The 17,334-nt window shown below is 43.9% G+C and overlaps 1 protein-coding gene across 1 annotated transcript in view; it reads right to left on the reverse strand.

Moving 5' to 3' along the window:
* The window catches only part of LOC121515892 (gamma-aminobutyric acid receptor subunit alpha-6-like), a 193,396-nt gene that overhangs the window by 89,601 nt on the left and 86,461 nt on the right, over window positions 1–17,334 (reverse strand). The window contains exon 4 of the mRNA XM_041796831.1: window positions 15,761–15,843. Coding sequence (XP_041652765.1) covers window positions 15,761–15,843 — 83 coding nt within the window. The remainder of the gene's footprint in view (window positions 1–15,760; window positions 15,844–17,334) is intronic.

Genomic DNA, 17,334 nt, shown 5'->3' on the forward strand with positions numbered 1-17,334 from the left:
CTCTTCAAGGTCTACTCTTTTCCAAAATAACGCTGGCCATGCAAAAATCCAAGATGCCGGTCATTTTCCAAGATGGCCGACACATCACACTGAGCCCCATTGTAATGGGTTAAAAAAAAATGAAGATAAAAACCCCCAAAATTATTGTACAAGTCTACTAAAATGGCAAATGAAGGTAATTTTGTCCATGGCAGTTGCATATTAGCCTTTAATCAAGATGGCGTCCAAGATGGCATCCAAAATGGCTGCCGCAAAAGACAAATTTCGCCATATCTCAGCTACTCAAGAGATATACAAAAGATTTTTGTGTCGAATCCTACCTTTTTCAGGTCAGAGAATCTAATGGACTTGTTCCAATAACCATATAGGCTACCTGAACTGCTGCATCAAAAATGGCATTAAGGATGTCTGAAATGAAACATATATTTTCATTTAAAAATGTTGCCTATTTTGTTTGATCCTGCCTTCCAAAGTTATTTATCAAACAAAGAGTTGGATAGGGTGATGAATTTTTTTGTTTTGTTTTTGTTTTTGTTTTGTTTTTCATTTGTTTGTTTGTATGTTTTGTTTTTATTATTTTTTATTTATTTATTTTCGTTTTGTTTTGGGTTTTTTTTTTGTTTTGTTTTTTAATTTTTTAATTTTTTTTTTCTTCTGTTTTTTGTTTTTAGGTTTGTTTTTGGGCATTTTTGTGCCTTTATTTGATAGAGGAGGCTAGTTGATAGAGTCGGAAACAGGGACAAAAGCAAGGGAATGACATGCAGTAAAGGGCCTAAGGCTTGATTTGAACCCAGGCTGTCCGCGTACATGGGGTGCACCTTAAAAAATAACAACAAAATAGGAAATAATAATACAGCCATATATTAATGATTTTTACTTTTGTTTTCACCATCAAAAGAGTAAAGAGTCACACCTCACATTTGCAAGTGCACAGAGCTATACAGGGGAGACCCAGCCTGCAGCACTTGCACCAGCCACAACAGCCTGATTTGTAGCCGCATTTGGTCAGCTGTTGGCAACTCTTGGCTATGGGGGAGTTGGCTGTCCAGAAAACCTGCCTTTTTTCACCAACCTTCTGCCATCCCCAGTCAGCAGGACTCACTGCTTCTGGCTGACACTTGGTTGCCTGGGCCCAAACACAGCCAGCCTGGTAGGCAGCATGCCTGGTGTGCTGGAGCAGAGCTGCTCTGATTGGTGGAATTGCCTCGTAAGGCCTCTGCTTTCTGGCAAACATGTCAAGCCTGGCCTCGTCCACAGTGGTAGCAGTGCTGGACCTGACATACATCAGTATGACAAACCTCTCCACAATATCCAGGTCGCCGTCTTCCACTGTGAGAAGGTACTGGCTCAGCTTGGAGAAGACAGAGGAGGCCTCTGGACAAATGTCCCATGTTTGCCAGGCAGTTTTCTTGCCCTTGTTGCGGAAGGCTGACACAGTGTCACAACCTGTGAAGGCATGAAAGAATAACATGCCTTTGACCTTCTCCTGGCCAAAATAGTGACACAGGTCATGTACACTGATCCAACGCAGGCTCTGACCTTGCCCAAATGCTATCAACAAGTGCTCTAGCCCCAAACTCTGAAGGGTAGGGAAGGCGCTCAATGCAATGATGACAACATCTGTATCATTTGCCTTGACCATGATGGCTTTGCTTCCATGTTCTGTGCCATATTTGCACAAAGATATGGCTGTCAGCTTCCTCATGAGAGCACTTGTCCAGTTCCTAAAGACTAGTTTCATGAGTGCTTAGGACAGCAGGTCCCTTTGTGACAATGACCACATTTGCTGCAGACATATGGGCAACCCTGTCTGCTAGGAACTTGAACAACTCTGTCTTGTTGTCATTATGCCTAAGAAAGTTGCACCAATTGGACGGAATGATGTTCTTGTTTGTAACCTTGTGCCTCCCTCCCTGGCCACGTTGGGACCTGGTCTCGGCTTTGAGGCTGGATGGGTTGTACAAATCAAAGACAAGATGGGTCGTCTTGTATTTGTTACTGTAGGACTGTATCACTGGCAGGAAGTCCATAACTGCATAGCCCTCAAAGGTCTTTCCTCTCTTTGGTGGCAAGGCATGGACCAAAGTTGACCCATCTACAATCAGGACATCTGTCTCTGGTTCTTGGTCTGTTGGTGCAACATGAGTCTCCAGGACAGAGGTCAGTTGAGACTTCTGGCAAGTGAACAGCCTTCCACCCTCACTCAGTGCAGCTGGGAATTCCTGGTTCTCATGCTGGAAGAACTCCTGCAGATCACACTCTCTGCTCTGACAGGAGATGAACAGCTTTGAGAACAGCTGGCAATCCTTCAGAAGCTTCTGCTTTGATGGTTCAACAGTAGCAGATTCTTGCCAGAAGAAGTCAGTTGTGTTCTTCTTAATTGGCTCATAGAAGGAGACTGGATTATTTGCCAAAGCCTCAAAAAACTCCTGGAACTTAGTTTGGCCTCTCTCCAAGTGAGTCTGCAGAAGTTCTACTGAGCTGGGGTGAGTGATATCTTTGCTGTCAATAGAATACAGATGTTGACTCTCTTCCTGGAAAGGACTGCCCAAGTCTTCCAAAGCCAGTGACAGCTTATTGACTCTATTCAGGAAAGTCTTCTGTGTCTGTGGTGTTTGCTCATGGTGCGTTGTCTGCTCTTTTGACTCATTACTTTGAGCCTGTTTCATACACAGACACCAAACGGCTAACCTCAGGGCTAGCTACCATCCATCGCCTGAGCGCTGATGGATCTTCAGTCAGCCCAATGGCTCCACCATCAGCCTTGATGATGGCATTGGCCTGCTTGTGGGCTTGATCAAGAGTCAGTGCAGAGAAATGACATCTGGTTTTGTGCACAACAAAGTTGCCAGCCTTGAACTTCTTTTCCAACTCTGGGTGTGAACTGTCTAGAGTGAGCATGTCCCTGAGATGGATGGTCAGCCAGCAGGCATAGTTGGTGTTGTTGTTGGCAAAAAAAATAGGTTATCACCTCACTTAATGCTTGGCAGTGGAGAGCAAAATTGGCCTCACGGAATGATCTGATGAGCAAGAAGATAAGCTCCATTGCCAGCACCATATACCAGAACTGAAACTGTGGACTTTGCTGTTTACGAAATTCACACCACTTTTCAAAGTCCAATGTCTCTTCATTGTGATTTGCTTGCTCAACACAGTAGTCAGCATATGCAGCTTTCAGAAGCTTGTAGAGGCTGGAGGCTGTAACCTGGTGCATTTGTCGTGTCCTGGTGACACTAGTAGCTGATAGGAAAGATTCTGCAGTGCCTGATGAAGCCACACCTGCTTCCACCAAGGCTCCTGTCCAACCACTGTCTTGGAGGACAGTGCCCAGGGACTTCAGCGCTGCCATCTCAATGTGCAGACCGGCAAACATGACCAGGTACTTGTCCTCTCCATACTGATCAGGCCATTGCCACTGCACTTGCTTTGCTAGGGCATATATTGGCTGATCAGCTGTGATGACAGGTACCTGGCCAGGGTTTAGAAAAGCTACAACATCCTGTACTTTCTGCATCACATGTTTGACAGTAGCAACAGAGTGAGCTTGGTCTCGTAGGAGAGGAAGCCACGAAGTAATGCTTACTTCAAATTCTTGGCTTCTCTTCATTGAAGCATGACACGCTGACCATGTCAGGTTCACTGCATCATCTGCTTCCTGAGTCACTATGACTATGTCTAGCCACTGATACTCCATTGCAAGTTGTGGCCTGAAGGTGTCTGTGGGTGGCTTTGGCACTGCAATGTCTGGTGACAGAGGATTCTTTGTTTTAAAAGAAGCTTGAGGGATATTTGTGAATGTGTCAGGAAGTTCTGGAACTGACTTGACTTTCTCAGGTCCAAACCTGAGTTGCTGTCACTCCTGCCCAGCATTTTCCTTGGTGGGATGCTGAAACACAGATACTTGTCCCATGGAAAGAGGCAGTAGCAGTTGTTGCGGAAGGGTTATTATTCTGTCCTGGCTGACAGATAGCGAACAAAAATGAGAGACCCAGTAGATTTGACTGAGGCTACTTTACTGAATCTTCTGTGTTTTTTGTAAAACTGCAACACACAATGATATACAGAACATGTAACAGTACAGATACATGAAATATGTGACATAGTCATTATGCCTACATTATAAACACACCATTGTGACCTAAAAATGCACTCACAGGAAGGTAAACACAATATAAAATGCAGCAATAGAGATGGAGATTCATCCATACAACACAAATGAGGCTCAACAATGAACTAAATTAGCCTTAGCAGTTTAACGAGCCTCTTGCTAATGGTTAGCTTCGCCATTAGCATTAGCATAGTTAGCACGGTTTATATAGCTTTAAATAAATGCCAACAAACACCACCTTGAGGCTCACAATGCCACGAAACAACTCCAATAAACCAAGAACATAAAAACTCACTGTTGGTTCTACTCCATGGCTCAGTTTACCAACTCTCTGTGGAGGAGCACTTCTAACATACACATGGATACTGGAGGGTTTGTTATTAAAGCTGTAATAACTCAAAACACCACTAGGGGGAACCTAACCTCTCCTCAGTCACTGACAGGAGTCAGAACAGTTATGGTCAATGTTGTCCATCACCGCAGTGGTGAACAACCCTTTACATAGCATTGGTGGACAGACCACACCCTTCTCTACATACTTGCTGACTGTGGCATCTCCTAATTGTGCTGAAGCCTCCAGCTCTCTGTCATAGGAGATGCTGATGCCATGTTCATGCAGCATTTCTACCAGGTTTCTCTTCCTGGTTTTGGCATAGACAGAGAGTCCCATGAAGACTGGGAATGGCGTTTCTCTGTCTTTGGAGTGTCTGTGTGTTGCTGCCCCCTCTTTGCATCAAGAGTAGCAGTTAAACTGCAGAAGTTGGGCAATAGCCTGATCTGACTTTAAAGCTCCAAATCTCAATTGTGATTTGATGTCAGCTCCATGTTTAACCATACCCACAAACTGAAGAAGAAGAGGAGGTATGGCATTCTGTACACAACCCTCTGGTAATGTGCCATCAAAACTTGCATGATGGTCCAATATGTTCTTCATTAAAAACATTACAGCTTTGGCAATAAGAAGCGCTTCTGAAAATTCAGAAGACTGCGAAAGTGCTGTACCCACATCTCTGTGGAAAACACGAAACACATCTCTTCCCTTTCTGTGAGCCTTAAGCTCTAGAATTTCTCCAAGCAATTTTTCTTTTAGTCTGGTGGAGTTGACAGTAGGCGAATCAAGACCAAGCTGCTCCAGGCGTTGTTGGTACAGATGGCTAATATCTGCAAGACGAAATGTGCTTGTACCTTCCGAATGAAGGCTACTTTCAACAATGTAAGTGACTAGTTCTGATAGAACTAGTGGATACACGTCTGGCTCCGGCTCAACAGCACTTGAGCTTTCTCAAGGATTCTTAGGTGGGACGTTTCCCTGTTATAGAGGGCGATAAGGCAGACACTGTGGTACTTTAGCTCCTGTGCAATAGCATCTCCACCACTCAATTTAGCAAGAAGTTTGCCATCATTAAGTGTCTCTGCACACTCCTGTAGCCTCTTGTTTAGATTCACAGTCATGACTTGCCTGAGATCAGATGCAGGCGCTACTTTCTCGAAGAAAATGCAAGTTTGGCCATTGAGGCTAGTGCGTCACTGCTTTGCTTTAATATCTTCAAGTACACTGCTTTGACCATCAGATCGGCATTTCCTTGCCCAATCCAGCTTGGTGTTGTTAAACAACAACTGGTAGCTGACATGGTATTTTGCCTGGTTTCTTCTCAAAGTGGCACCTATACCATCACCCTCATGCAGCCTTGCTGGATCCAGGAACATTGGCATTTCCTGGATTTCTTGAAACATTGGTATATTGGTAGCCAGCATGTCATAACCATCATGTTCAAGGGTTGTGAGGAAAATCAGCCTGGCAACTCACTGAGTGTGTCAATCAGTGCAGTGCCAGGTGTGTGTCAATCAGGGTAGTGCCAGGTGTGGGTCAATCACCGCACCACCAGGTGTATGTGGCTGTTTGTCACTAATTGGGGCCAGGTGTGGCAAACCTATATATACTCCTGGGCTGCAGCACTCTGTGCTGACTCATTATCTCACCATCAGAGGTATTGAGAGTATCTCCCTGTGTTCCTTCTTGAGAGTGTGAAAGTTAAAGGTCACCTAAGCATTGTGCAATATATTACTTGTCTACGTTCTATGAGAATACACAGTTGCCCCTGGATTAAGATTATTGTGCTAGAAAGCATTAGCCAGTGTTTTGGTTCTCCTTTTCACACCAGTCTGGTGATCTTTGTTTTCTTTCATTTGAAGATAGATTTCTCAGTCTCCCTAGTAGTTTGTGTTCATTTCAGCTGCGCAGCAGCAGTGGTTTAGTTTCCCCTTTTCTCAGTATTGTCAAGAACGGGAGTTTTTTTGGTTGTGGGATAGTTTCCTGGAGCTTTTGTTTCCTCCCTCTTCCCATTTATCGCTTGCGATTTAGTGGTTATCCTTCTAGGATAACTTTTAGAAACCTGTTGTCTGCAGTTGTGTCCCACTGCCCCTCCTACCTGACAAGGGTATAATGTGTTGGAGGTGATGTCACATCTTCACCTCTTTTGTCTTTCTGGCAAGGACAACATTTTGACCAATCAGTTTGAATTTCGGGAAACACAGACTTTGAATCTGTCATGTTGACTTCTGATCAAAGACCCTGTAAAGTGAAAATGAATCTGTATTTATATTAGTTTTATGACAGGTCACTGTGTTATGAACCCCTAAATCAAATTTCAGTCAGACAAAACATCTCTAAGTTTATAAAATTAGGCTTCAAAATCATGAAAAATAAGGCAGTATAATCAGCTCCAGGATGGTGTGGGTGTGTATCTTGAATGAGCTGAAACCACACCCACTCAGGAGAAATACAATCCTCTCAGATTAAAAAGATGTTACAATCTGAATGATGATCTCATGGTCAGAGCACAGCTGCCTGGCTCTGTGCCAGAGAAGAGACAAAGTCTGTTTTCTGTCTCAAATCTGTGTTCTGATGCTTAAAATGATCCGTACTCCACTGTGGCTGATAGATTTGGTAAATTTACCTCACAATGAAAAAAAGCAGCTTTTTTTAAATTATTTTTTTTATTTTTGGCCTTTATTAGATAGGACAGTGGATAGAGTTGGAAACAGGGAAGAGAGCGGGAAGAGACATGCAGGAAATAGTGCCACAAGCCGGATTTGAAACCGGGGACGCCTGCATACATGGCGTGCGCCTTAACCACTCGACTACTGGCGTGCCCAAAAAACAGCTAACTGACTGTTAACTTTCAATAAAGGCAGTGACATCAGCTAACAACAGACTGGGCTGAGATGAACTGCCTGTGATTTCAGATTGTAGTGTAAGAGGGGCGGGGTCATTCCCTACTGTGGGAGCGTGAAATCATGAGCCCACATATTGGCCTTGCCCACATGAAACTAAGCCAGGAAAGAGGTGAAACACTTTCTAATGGTCTAAATCCAGAATTCAGTCACATGTAAATCTCAGTGTTTTCACATGTTTACAGCAAGCAGATTCCAACATATCTAGTGTGTTAATTCAAAAACTTTGGATTTCACTTTACAGGGTCTTTAAGGCCGAGGGGCTATGCTTTTACCACCTTAACCAAATTACACAAACATTCCTGTATGGGATATAACTAGGTTCGGGTGTCCTACACCTAGCCCAATCATTAATCCAGTGCCATTTAAGTCCCGTGTGATCTGTACACCATCCTGGTAACTACAAGAGCAAGTCATGTAGAGCCCCCTTACCCTTGGCTCGACTCTCCCGTGCTGGCATGCCCTGTCAATTCAGCTGTGGCTATTTAACTATATCTAATAACTACCTACTGCTGTTTACTAGCTAACTGATATGGGGCTGTTAGACAGCATTTGGGACACTAAACTATACTACAACTACTAGTCTAATACTACAGTATTAGTAAAGCTAGATCAGCTGACACTGAACCCCATGCTGAGTTACAACAGCGAGGTCACCAGTGTGCCCTGGTTGTGTGTTGACATTTGCTCTATTGCATTTGTCAGCTCTCATTATTGCCTCAGTTCTGTACGTACAAATGTAAAAATGTCTCCATTGGATTCTACAACCCAAAAAACATATGTGCACACCATAAAATCATGTATCATGTTCAGTAGTTGCAGAGGAATGAATACTTTAAATTCATGACAGCCATCTTGAATGCCATCTTTGTCAAATTTTATGTTATGACAGTAATTAAAACAAAAGTCATGACGCTGGTTATCAAGAAACATTTTTATCTTCAAAAATTCATTAGGCAACTATTTTTGAAAAAATGAAAGAAAGCAAAACCTGGTCAGGCAAGGCAGCAATCTTGAAAAATGACCGCCATCTTGGATTTTTGCGTGGCCAGCGTTATTTTTGAAAAGAGTAAACCTTGAAGAGTACATGTACCAAATTTTATGCTTGTATCACTATTTGAACGATTCTTGTAAAATATGCAAATAGCGGCTGCACTAACAGGCCAGAGCAACAAAACATGTGACGTAACCACTACCACCGCACCGAAGGAGTTAACTCCATACAGAATTGCATAATGCGAACCATGGCGACTGTAAAAAAAAAGAAAACAACTAACGGCTGTTCTTTGTTCTTCTTTTACCAAAGAATGCCATTAAGTTATGATAAAACTGGCGCTTTAGCAGCATCCACACAAATGTCTTCTGCCATGATTGCCTCTTGTTTCTGCTTGCTTACGTCATAACTCCGCCAGGCCCGAAATACTGCCCCTGACAGTGGTTGGTCCTGTCACTTTGTAACTGGGCCCAAACAATTCAGGAGGGAGCTTTGAAAGATGGATTCGCCAGTGAGAAACACAGAAACGGGCATTTCCATCTGCTTTGCAAGGTTAGCTACAGCTTGTTTAGTTCAACAATATCAGAATGGACGTAGCTGTTTTTTTACCACTTTGTTCTGCAACTTCTGCAAAGGGTGGCAATCATCATTTAACCCCTTAAAGCTTTAAAACACAAATTATAACCAGAAAATTTCAGTTTTTTGGAACTGAAATGTTTAACTTTCTACTGAAAATCAAAAAAATCAAAATTTCCATAAAATTTAACAAATATATTTTTTGTATCTCATTTGATACATTATGTATTTTTGGTAACTGATAATCTACTTGAGGGAATTTTTATCATTTATCAGATTGTATTCAGAAGTTTCTGAGTAATTCATTGACCATATTGATTAGTATCATGGAAGTATGTATCAAATATGATACAACAGGCTTTAAGGGGTTAAAATAGAGTTAGCTATTGTCTGTAACTTTCCAGTATACAAGTATGCTGGATAGAGCTGTGGCTCACCAGTCACCCAACTTGACAATTTACTACTACAAATCAAGATGGCGCCGCGGACGGTCGCCAAGGTACTGCGCTCTCTCCTACTTGTTGCTTTTTTACTTTTTAGTGTTTCTTTCTGCACTCCCTCTGCTATTACAGTTAGTAGAGAGGAATTATTGCGCATAGGGCTATCTAGTGCCAGACTTTTTTCTCTGATTTTCTCTCAGCCAGACTGTTTTCCAGAGATTCTGGCTGGAGGAGCAGCAGCACTCTGTGGGTATAGACGGAGACGCCGGCACGGGAAACGAGCAGGAGCGCTTGTCAAGTTGCAGTAGTGGGGATTACATACCGCTCTCCCCTCCATGCACCTGGGAAATGTCCGCTCTCTGTCTAACAAAGTAGATGAATTGCTGCTTCTTTTAACCAAAAACTTGGACTTTTGCCATTCTGCTGCCCTGTGCTTCACTGAAACTTGGCTCAGTGAACACATCCCGGACTACGGCTGCTGGGCTTCCAGCTGTTCTGCGCGGACCGCTGCACAGAACAGTCTGGGAATACAAAGGGAGGAGGAACGTCCTCTACATCAACAAAGGTTGGTGTACAGATGTCATAGTGTTAAAGAAGTCATGCAGCCCTCTCTTGGAGTCTTTTTTCATAAACTGTAGACCCTTTTATTCACCAGGGAGTTCTCCTCTTTTGGCCTGGTCGGTGTTTACATCCCACCACATGCGTGCGTAACGGAGGCTTTACAGCACCTCGCCGACCAGATTACAGATGTGGAGAAAACACCCAGTCTCTGCTAATCATCCTCGGGGATTTTAACAGAGCAAATCTCAAAATGGAAATGCCTAAATATAAACAGCACAGTGGCGTGTCCCACCAGGGACATGAACACTTTGGACCACTGCTACACTACAATAAAGGACGCATATCGCTCTGTATCCCGTGCTGCTTTGGGACTCTCTTATCACTGCCTGGTCCATTTCATCCCGACCTACAGGCAAAAGCTCAAATGTGCTAAACCTGTAGTGAGGGCTGTGAAGAGATGGACAGATGAGTCAAAGATGAAGCTACAGGCCTGCTTTGACTGCACTGGCTGGAGCATCTTTGAAGCTGCAGCCTGTGACCTGGATGAACTGACCAACACTGTGACATCTTACATCAGTTTTTGTGAGGGCATGTGAGTGCAGACCAAAACCTTCTGCACATTCAACAACAATAAACCATGGTTCACTGCAAAACCGAGGCAGTTACGCCAGGACAAGGAGGAGGCCTATAGGAATGGGGATCTGTACAAGCAGGCCAGGAACAAGCTGACAAAAGAGATCAAGGCAGCAAAGAGGAGTTACACTGAAAAGTTGACGGAACGCTTTTCTACTAACGACTCTTCTGCAGTTTGGAAAGGCCTGCAGACGATCACCAACTACAGGAGACCATCCCCCCACCCTGTGGGGAGCCCCTGCCTGGCTGAGGACCTCAACGACTTCTACTCCAGGTTTGAAAGGACTCCCCCCCCCCCCCCCACACTTCCATCACAAAAGGTCTACCTGCCCCCCGATCCCACACACTGTCTGACCCCCTAATTGCACTGAGGGTCTGTGAACAAGATGCGTCAGCTCTTTCAGAGACAGAAGATCAGGAAGGCTCCAGGACCGGATGGTGTGTCTCCATCTTGCCTGAAAGTCTGTGCTGACCAGCTGGCTCCCATCTTCACACAGATCTTCAACAGCTCCCTGGAGCTGTGCGTGGTCCCCTCCTGTTTTAAACGCTCCACCATCATACTGGTTCCCAAGAAGACCCCGTGACAGGATTGAATGACTACAGACCAGTCGCCCTTACGTCTGTGGTCATGAAATCCTTTGAGCGACTGGTATTGGCCCACCTGAAGGACATCACTGATCCCCTGCAGTTTGCCTATCGGGCAAACAGGTCAGTGGATGATGCAGTCAACATGGCTCTGCACTACATCCTGTACCACCTCGACTCTTCAGGGACCTACGCAAGGGTGCTGTTTGTGGACTTCAGCTCTGCGTTCAATACCATCATCCCAGAGCTCCTCCAGCACAAACTGTCCCAGCTCACTGTGCCCCCCTCCACCTGTCAGTGGATCACTAGTTTCCTGTCTGACAGGAGTCAGCAGGTGAGACTGGGAAGGACCACATCCAGCACATGGACTCTCAGCACTGGCGCCCCCCAGGGGTGTGTTCTCTCCCCACTGCTCTTCTCCCTTTACACAAATGACTGCACCTCAGGGGACCCTTCTGTGAAACTACTGAAGTTTGTAGACGACACCACCGTCACTGGACTCATCCAGGACAGCGACGAGTCTGCATACAGAGGGGAAGTGGAACAGCTGGTCCTCTGGTGCGGTCAGAACCACCTAGAGCTAAACCCACTCAAAACTGTGGAGATGACAGTGGACTTCAGGAAGAGCCCCCCTTCAAGCCCTCCTCTCACAATCCTCAACACAACAGTCCCTAAAGTTGACTCATTCAGGTTCCTAGGGTCCACAATCTCACGGGACCTAAAGTGGACCTCCCACATAGACTCTGTTCGCAAGAAGGCCCAGCAGAGGTTTTATTTCCTGCGTCAGCTCAGGAAGTTCAACCTGCCTCAGGAGCTGCTGATCATTTTCTACACTGCAAAAATCCAGTCTGTCCTGACCACATCCATCACAGTCTGGTTTGGATCTGCCTCCAGATGTGACAGGAACAGACTGCAGAGAAGATTATTGGCACCGCCCTTCCCTCCATCCAGGACCTATACCAGTCCAGGGTCAGGAAGCAGGCCGCTAAAATCTCCACAGACCCCTCACACCCCAGACACAACCTGTTTAGACTCCTCCCCTCAGGCCGGCTTTACAGAGCACTGTACGCCAAAACCACCTGCCACTCATTAGCAACTGGGCCGTGGCTGGTCTCATATTTGTAAGCAAACATAAAAACTGAGTCATCAGCATACTTTTAACTTTCTCTGTAGTATTTGCTCTGACACGTGTTAGTTTATGAAATGAACAACAGAGATGACAGCACACTCCTGTGGTGACTCCGTCGATGTAAGTTTTTGCTCAGACAGGATATCATATACCCTGACCCTTTGTGACTTGTTTGTAAGGAGGTAAGAATCCAGCCCAGCAGATTGTTACTCAAGTCAAATTTCTTTAAAAGCCTTCTGGTAAAGCTGTGGGACTGAATTGTGTTAAAACCAGAAGAAAAGTCCACAAATAAAAGTCTGGCATCAATCCCATTACCGCCCAGATGTTTTTAAAGCATGTTTAGCAGTGCTGCGGTAGCATCATCCACTCTTCTATATTATATATTTTCTGGGCTGTGTTGTGTGTTTGCTTTTACAGAAACAAGGGCTTTCTCAACTACTTCCAGCTGCATGTTAAAGTGTGTATCATCTTTAGGTATATGACTCAGGTCCTGAATTTCAGTGTTAAAATCAAAGGTATGAAAACAACAATAAAAACAATAGACAGCATTAGCCAAGACAGTGTTCATGTTAAAACCATCTAAAATAACATGAGTGCTACACTCTGTGCTCTGAAGCCCTGTAATAGTTTTCATGCTTGCCCAGGCTGAGCCAAGATTAAGATTGCAGGAATCTTGCTCTCTAAGTCTGACTTTTATTTCTGTTTTGACTTCAAAATTTCAATCTTCAGCTCCTTTGAAGCAAAATGCAAATCAAATGCTGATTCATTTTAAAAGCCATTTTCTCTCTGTGTGCAGGATTTGACTGATGTGGAGGCCCATGGTTTGTTATTTGGATATATTTTCACACACTTGCAAGGAATAATCATGTCTATGCAGAAGGCAATATCTGTCTATGTTACATCCACCTAACATAGTCATAGACTGTTACACATCCAGTCTAAGTCAAGTCAAGACAAGACTGTGCACAGATATCCCAGTCAGTTCAGTTATAACACTCCTACAGAGACAGATTCCTCCGACCAGAATTTATCCAACCCCAGTTTGCTAACACTGCTTCATCAGAGGTGTATATGTGTATGGATGCATATAAATGGGATTAGCTAATACTGATGGCCAATTTTCCATGGCAATCTATGCCATCAGTGTGTGAATGAGCAGTGAATGTGTGTGAATAGGTAGGTGTGAGCTGTGCTTTTCTAGTCAGACGACTAGAAAAGCACTATACAAGCTCAAGTCCATTTACCATTCCAACCAGCAATACCAGGCTGACAAATTAGGAAATTCATGATTGTTGCTGCCTAACTACTAATCACTAGCCATGCTAACTCTGGCAATTGAATTTGGGAGAGACCAATTGGCAGCAGGGCAAATCTCTCACTCAGAGTCACACCAAGCCAGCTGCCACTATGCTCAGGCAGAGTGCACCCACACATCTAACGCCCATTTCAGACTAGGAGCGTGTTTTGCTGCTTGCGTGTGTTGCGTGTGTCAGCTCCGGCTCCTGCCGGTGCGGCTTTCACAGAGGGCGCGAGTTTGCTGCGTGTCAGCCGCATTTTCCTGCTCTCAAAGCCCTGTCCTTCCTCACGAGTTTTACCTGAATAAACCCCCCTACGTGCTTATTGATTTAGTGTATTGAGGAAGTTTGTCTGGAACTATTCAAAATAAAAGCATTCTGTACAAGTGAACAGAGTTTCTCTACAGAAATACTAAACCGGGCTTTTACTTTGAAAAGCACAAACCAGAAAAGCACTCATATGGTGTTTATCTTTCCTGTGAAATATTCTACCAGTGTGGAGACAGAAAGTTTCGCAAACAGTAGATCTTTAGAAAACAACTTTATCAAACAGGCGCATTTAAGCTTGTGGCCTTCCTCAGGGTTATCAAGAAACACATTGTAAATATATTCTATATGCATATTTGCCACAATGATGTAAATATGGCTCTCTATTTATCATTTTCCTGTCTAATATGGTCATCAGCCGTACGTGGTGCGCGGAAAAAAATAGGCGCGACGTCAAATTTCTGAACTCTCCGTGCCTCAGCCATGCGTATCAGCCGAGCGAGCCGCGACGCTCATGCTGGCAGTCTGAAAGCCCTGACTTGTTAACATGCAATCAAACTGAAAATCCACGGGTATCAAGATGCGCGCGTCACGCTCCCGGTCTGAAACGGGCATAAGGGACAAGAAGTCCCTGTGGTCACCTATGCCTGCTGGATAGCATCTACAATCCAGTTGAAAAGGGGCTTTAAGTGACCATTTGTGTGTGAATGCAAAATGAGTGGGTAAAGGCCAGCTCAGACTACACAAATTCAGCCAGATTTAAGCCCAACTGCAATGTTGCGGCTCGTCGTCAAAACCCGGGCCTGATTTTGAGAGTCAGGAACGACAAACAGTCTTGTAGTGTGACATAATTAACAACGCATCCAAGACTCCTTACGATTCCTTATGACCTTGATTCCACAAGACTGGCATGTCAGAATTTTTCATACATTGTCGTCTAGTTTGACACCCTTACCTGACATTAACCATGGGAAACCTGACTTCTAACAACAAGAGAACATTTTTTCTGTATCTTTGCATCATGGTTTACTAGATTTACCACTTTTATCCCCTTTTATTCCCTAAAACTAATGTATAAATTTCATTTTATTTTATTTACATTATCACATGCATACCTTAAGTTCTATCTGAATGAGAGCCAGTCCATATTGTCCTCCTCTTGATACATCCATACTTAATATCCATAATCCAATCCACAGTTGTTTCTTATTTTCCTTTCTATGAGCAAAAGACCGCTACAATCACAGAGCACTTCTGTTGCAGAGTGATTGACACTCTTTGGCCTGCCCCCCGACAACCTATGAACTTGCACTCAGCCGCGGAGACAGTGGTGACGTCAGCATACGCTGAGCGGTCCGGACCACTCTTGTAGTGTGGCCAGGCTGTCGGCCAAGACGGAATAAGATTTTGGTCTCATAGTCTGACATGGTGCCATCATGAACGACCAAAAGAATCGTGAAGTCTGAGCCAGCCTTAAGTGTGACCTGGTGAGGAAAAACCAACTCTGTCTCTCTCAGTAACATAAGAAAGTGGTAAGAATATCTTCCCACAACTAAGACAATATTGATATACACAAACGTCAGCCTGCTCTTGTGGAGTCAAAATGATTTGTAACAGTGAGGTGCACAGGTGCTCTGATTGTCTGAAGGTGAATCATATTGGCACATGACACCATGGGTCAGCCTTTACACTTGGTGTATGTAACAGAGTGAAGGGAGTCAGCATATGATTAAGAACACCTCTTCTCTGAATTAGCAGTTAGGGATACTTGTAATATCAGCCAATATGGGTATTCATCCAATACATCAGTGCAACCATTATCATGATCTGCAGATCACATGCATTCCAAATGATCCCTTGAATCAGCTGTAATCCATTGCACCACACGTCTTTACTGCTTTATCTCTGCATCCAGTCTCACATGCACACAATACTTACAGCTTCCAAATTTGAGGGGGCATGCATGTCCATCCATTGGGAAGTCCACAAGCTTCATGGGGCACTCCGCACTTACAGTCAGTCTGTTAAAGTAAAGTGAAGAATTGCACATTAAAGGACCAAATCAAGCTCTTGTTAAAAGTTTGTGATAAACTAAGAACACCAGAACAACCTTCACTCAACATAGCCAGAAGAGCAAACAGGAAACATTTTCAAAAATTAAAAATATTTTTTGGCAACCTTGACACTTAGGGCCAGATCTACTAAAGGTTTGTGTGTATAAAACGTGTGCAAACTCATTGCACACACAAAAGAAGTACAAACTGATGTACTGACAGTGCGCGCTTACAGTTGTGTCATTCAAAGGTGCAAAATAACGCATCTGCATCCATTTAGTACATTTGCCGTGATAAATATGCAATATGGGGTGTTTACACACAATTGTGCATGTGCTGGGAGGAGAAAATGTAAAACTACTTTAGCACACGAAAAGCGATTTATCAAACCTGAAAGCAATTTTGCTCATAGAAACTGCATCTTTATTTAAAATGTCTCAAAGGGAGGTGCAAGCGGTTTTTATACGTAATTGCACACACATGGCTGTGGTTATTGTGGCAAGAAGGAGACATCGAAATGGTGAAAGAAGACGCACAGAACGCATTTTTCACCCTTGTGTGAACATTTTTTGAATAAATAAGGAAACTGTCATTAAAACATATTGCCTATCCAGCCTTGCCATTTTGGAGCTGTAGGAACTCAGAGCGGATTTGGAGCCAGCCACGAGAAGGAGTCACACAGTACCTGCAATGACAAAACTCCTTGCAAGTTTACGTTTTTTTGCATCTGGGTCATTCCAGCGTATGGTTGCTATCACAGCTGGGATCTCCCAATCCCATTTTTCTGATGTTCTGTGTGAAGTTCTAACACTTAAAAGAGGGGGTATTATACTTTTCCAATTTTAAAACTTAAAGTCACAATGTTGGGTGTCCATACTCCATGTATGCAAATTTTCAAACCGCAAGATAAACATGTGTGGCAGTAATCTTGGAATTAGCTTGTAAACTGATGAAAACGGTTTGTTGGGAATCTCTCCGAGATCTTCCCGAGACGAGATTTCCATGGACAAAGTGATGAGGTCAACGGTTCGTCTGTGCTGCCGGCAAAGTGAAACAGACCACCCCCACAAGGCCTTTTAGCCATTTAGCCACTACCACAGTAGTTAAACACTTACCAAACAGATACATCCTGCTGTATCCTTCGCTGCTGCTGGTTTTCTTCCCCCTCTCTCTCTCCAAACTATCAGGGTCAGACTCCGGGTCTAACATGTATGGACGTATATCAAAATTCACCATATTTTACTCAGTCGCACCGGTTCATTCAAAGTTTACAAGTATGTAAACATTGACGCATTGGAGGGGACGGGCACAAAACATTGAGGGGGGGGGGGTTAAAAAGACAGCAGCGAAAATAAAAGCATTTCAGACAGAGGTTAAAATTAGGGTTTTTCAGGACGTCAGTGTGAGAAACATGAGTTGGTTTTAACTGTAAACCATGTGAAGCTACTACGTGGGTAT

This window comes from Cheilinus undulatus, linkage group 10 (genome assembly GCF_018320785.1).
Source record: "Cheilinus undulatus linkage group 10, ASM1832078v1, whole genome shotgun sequence".
NCBI lineage: Eukaryota > Metazoa > Chordata > Actinopteri > Labriformes > Labridae > Cheilinus > Cheilinus undulatus.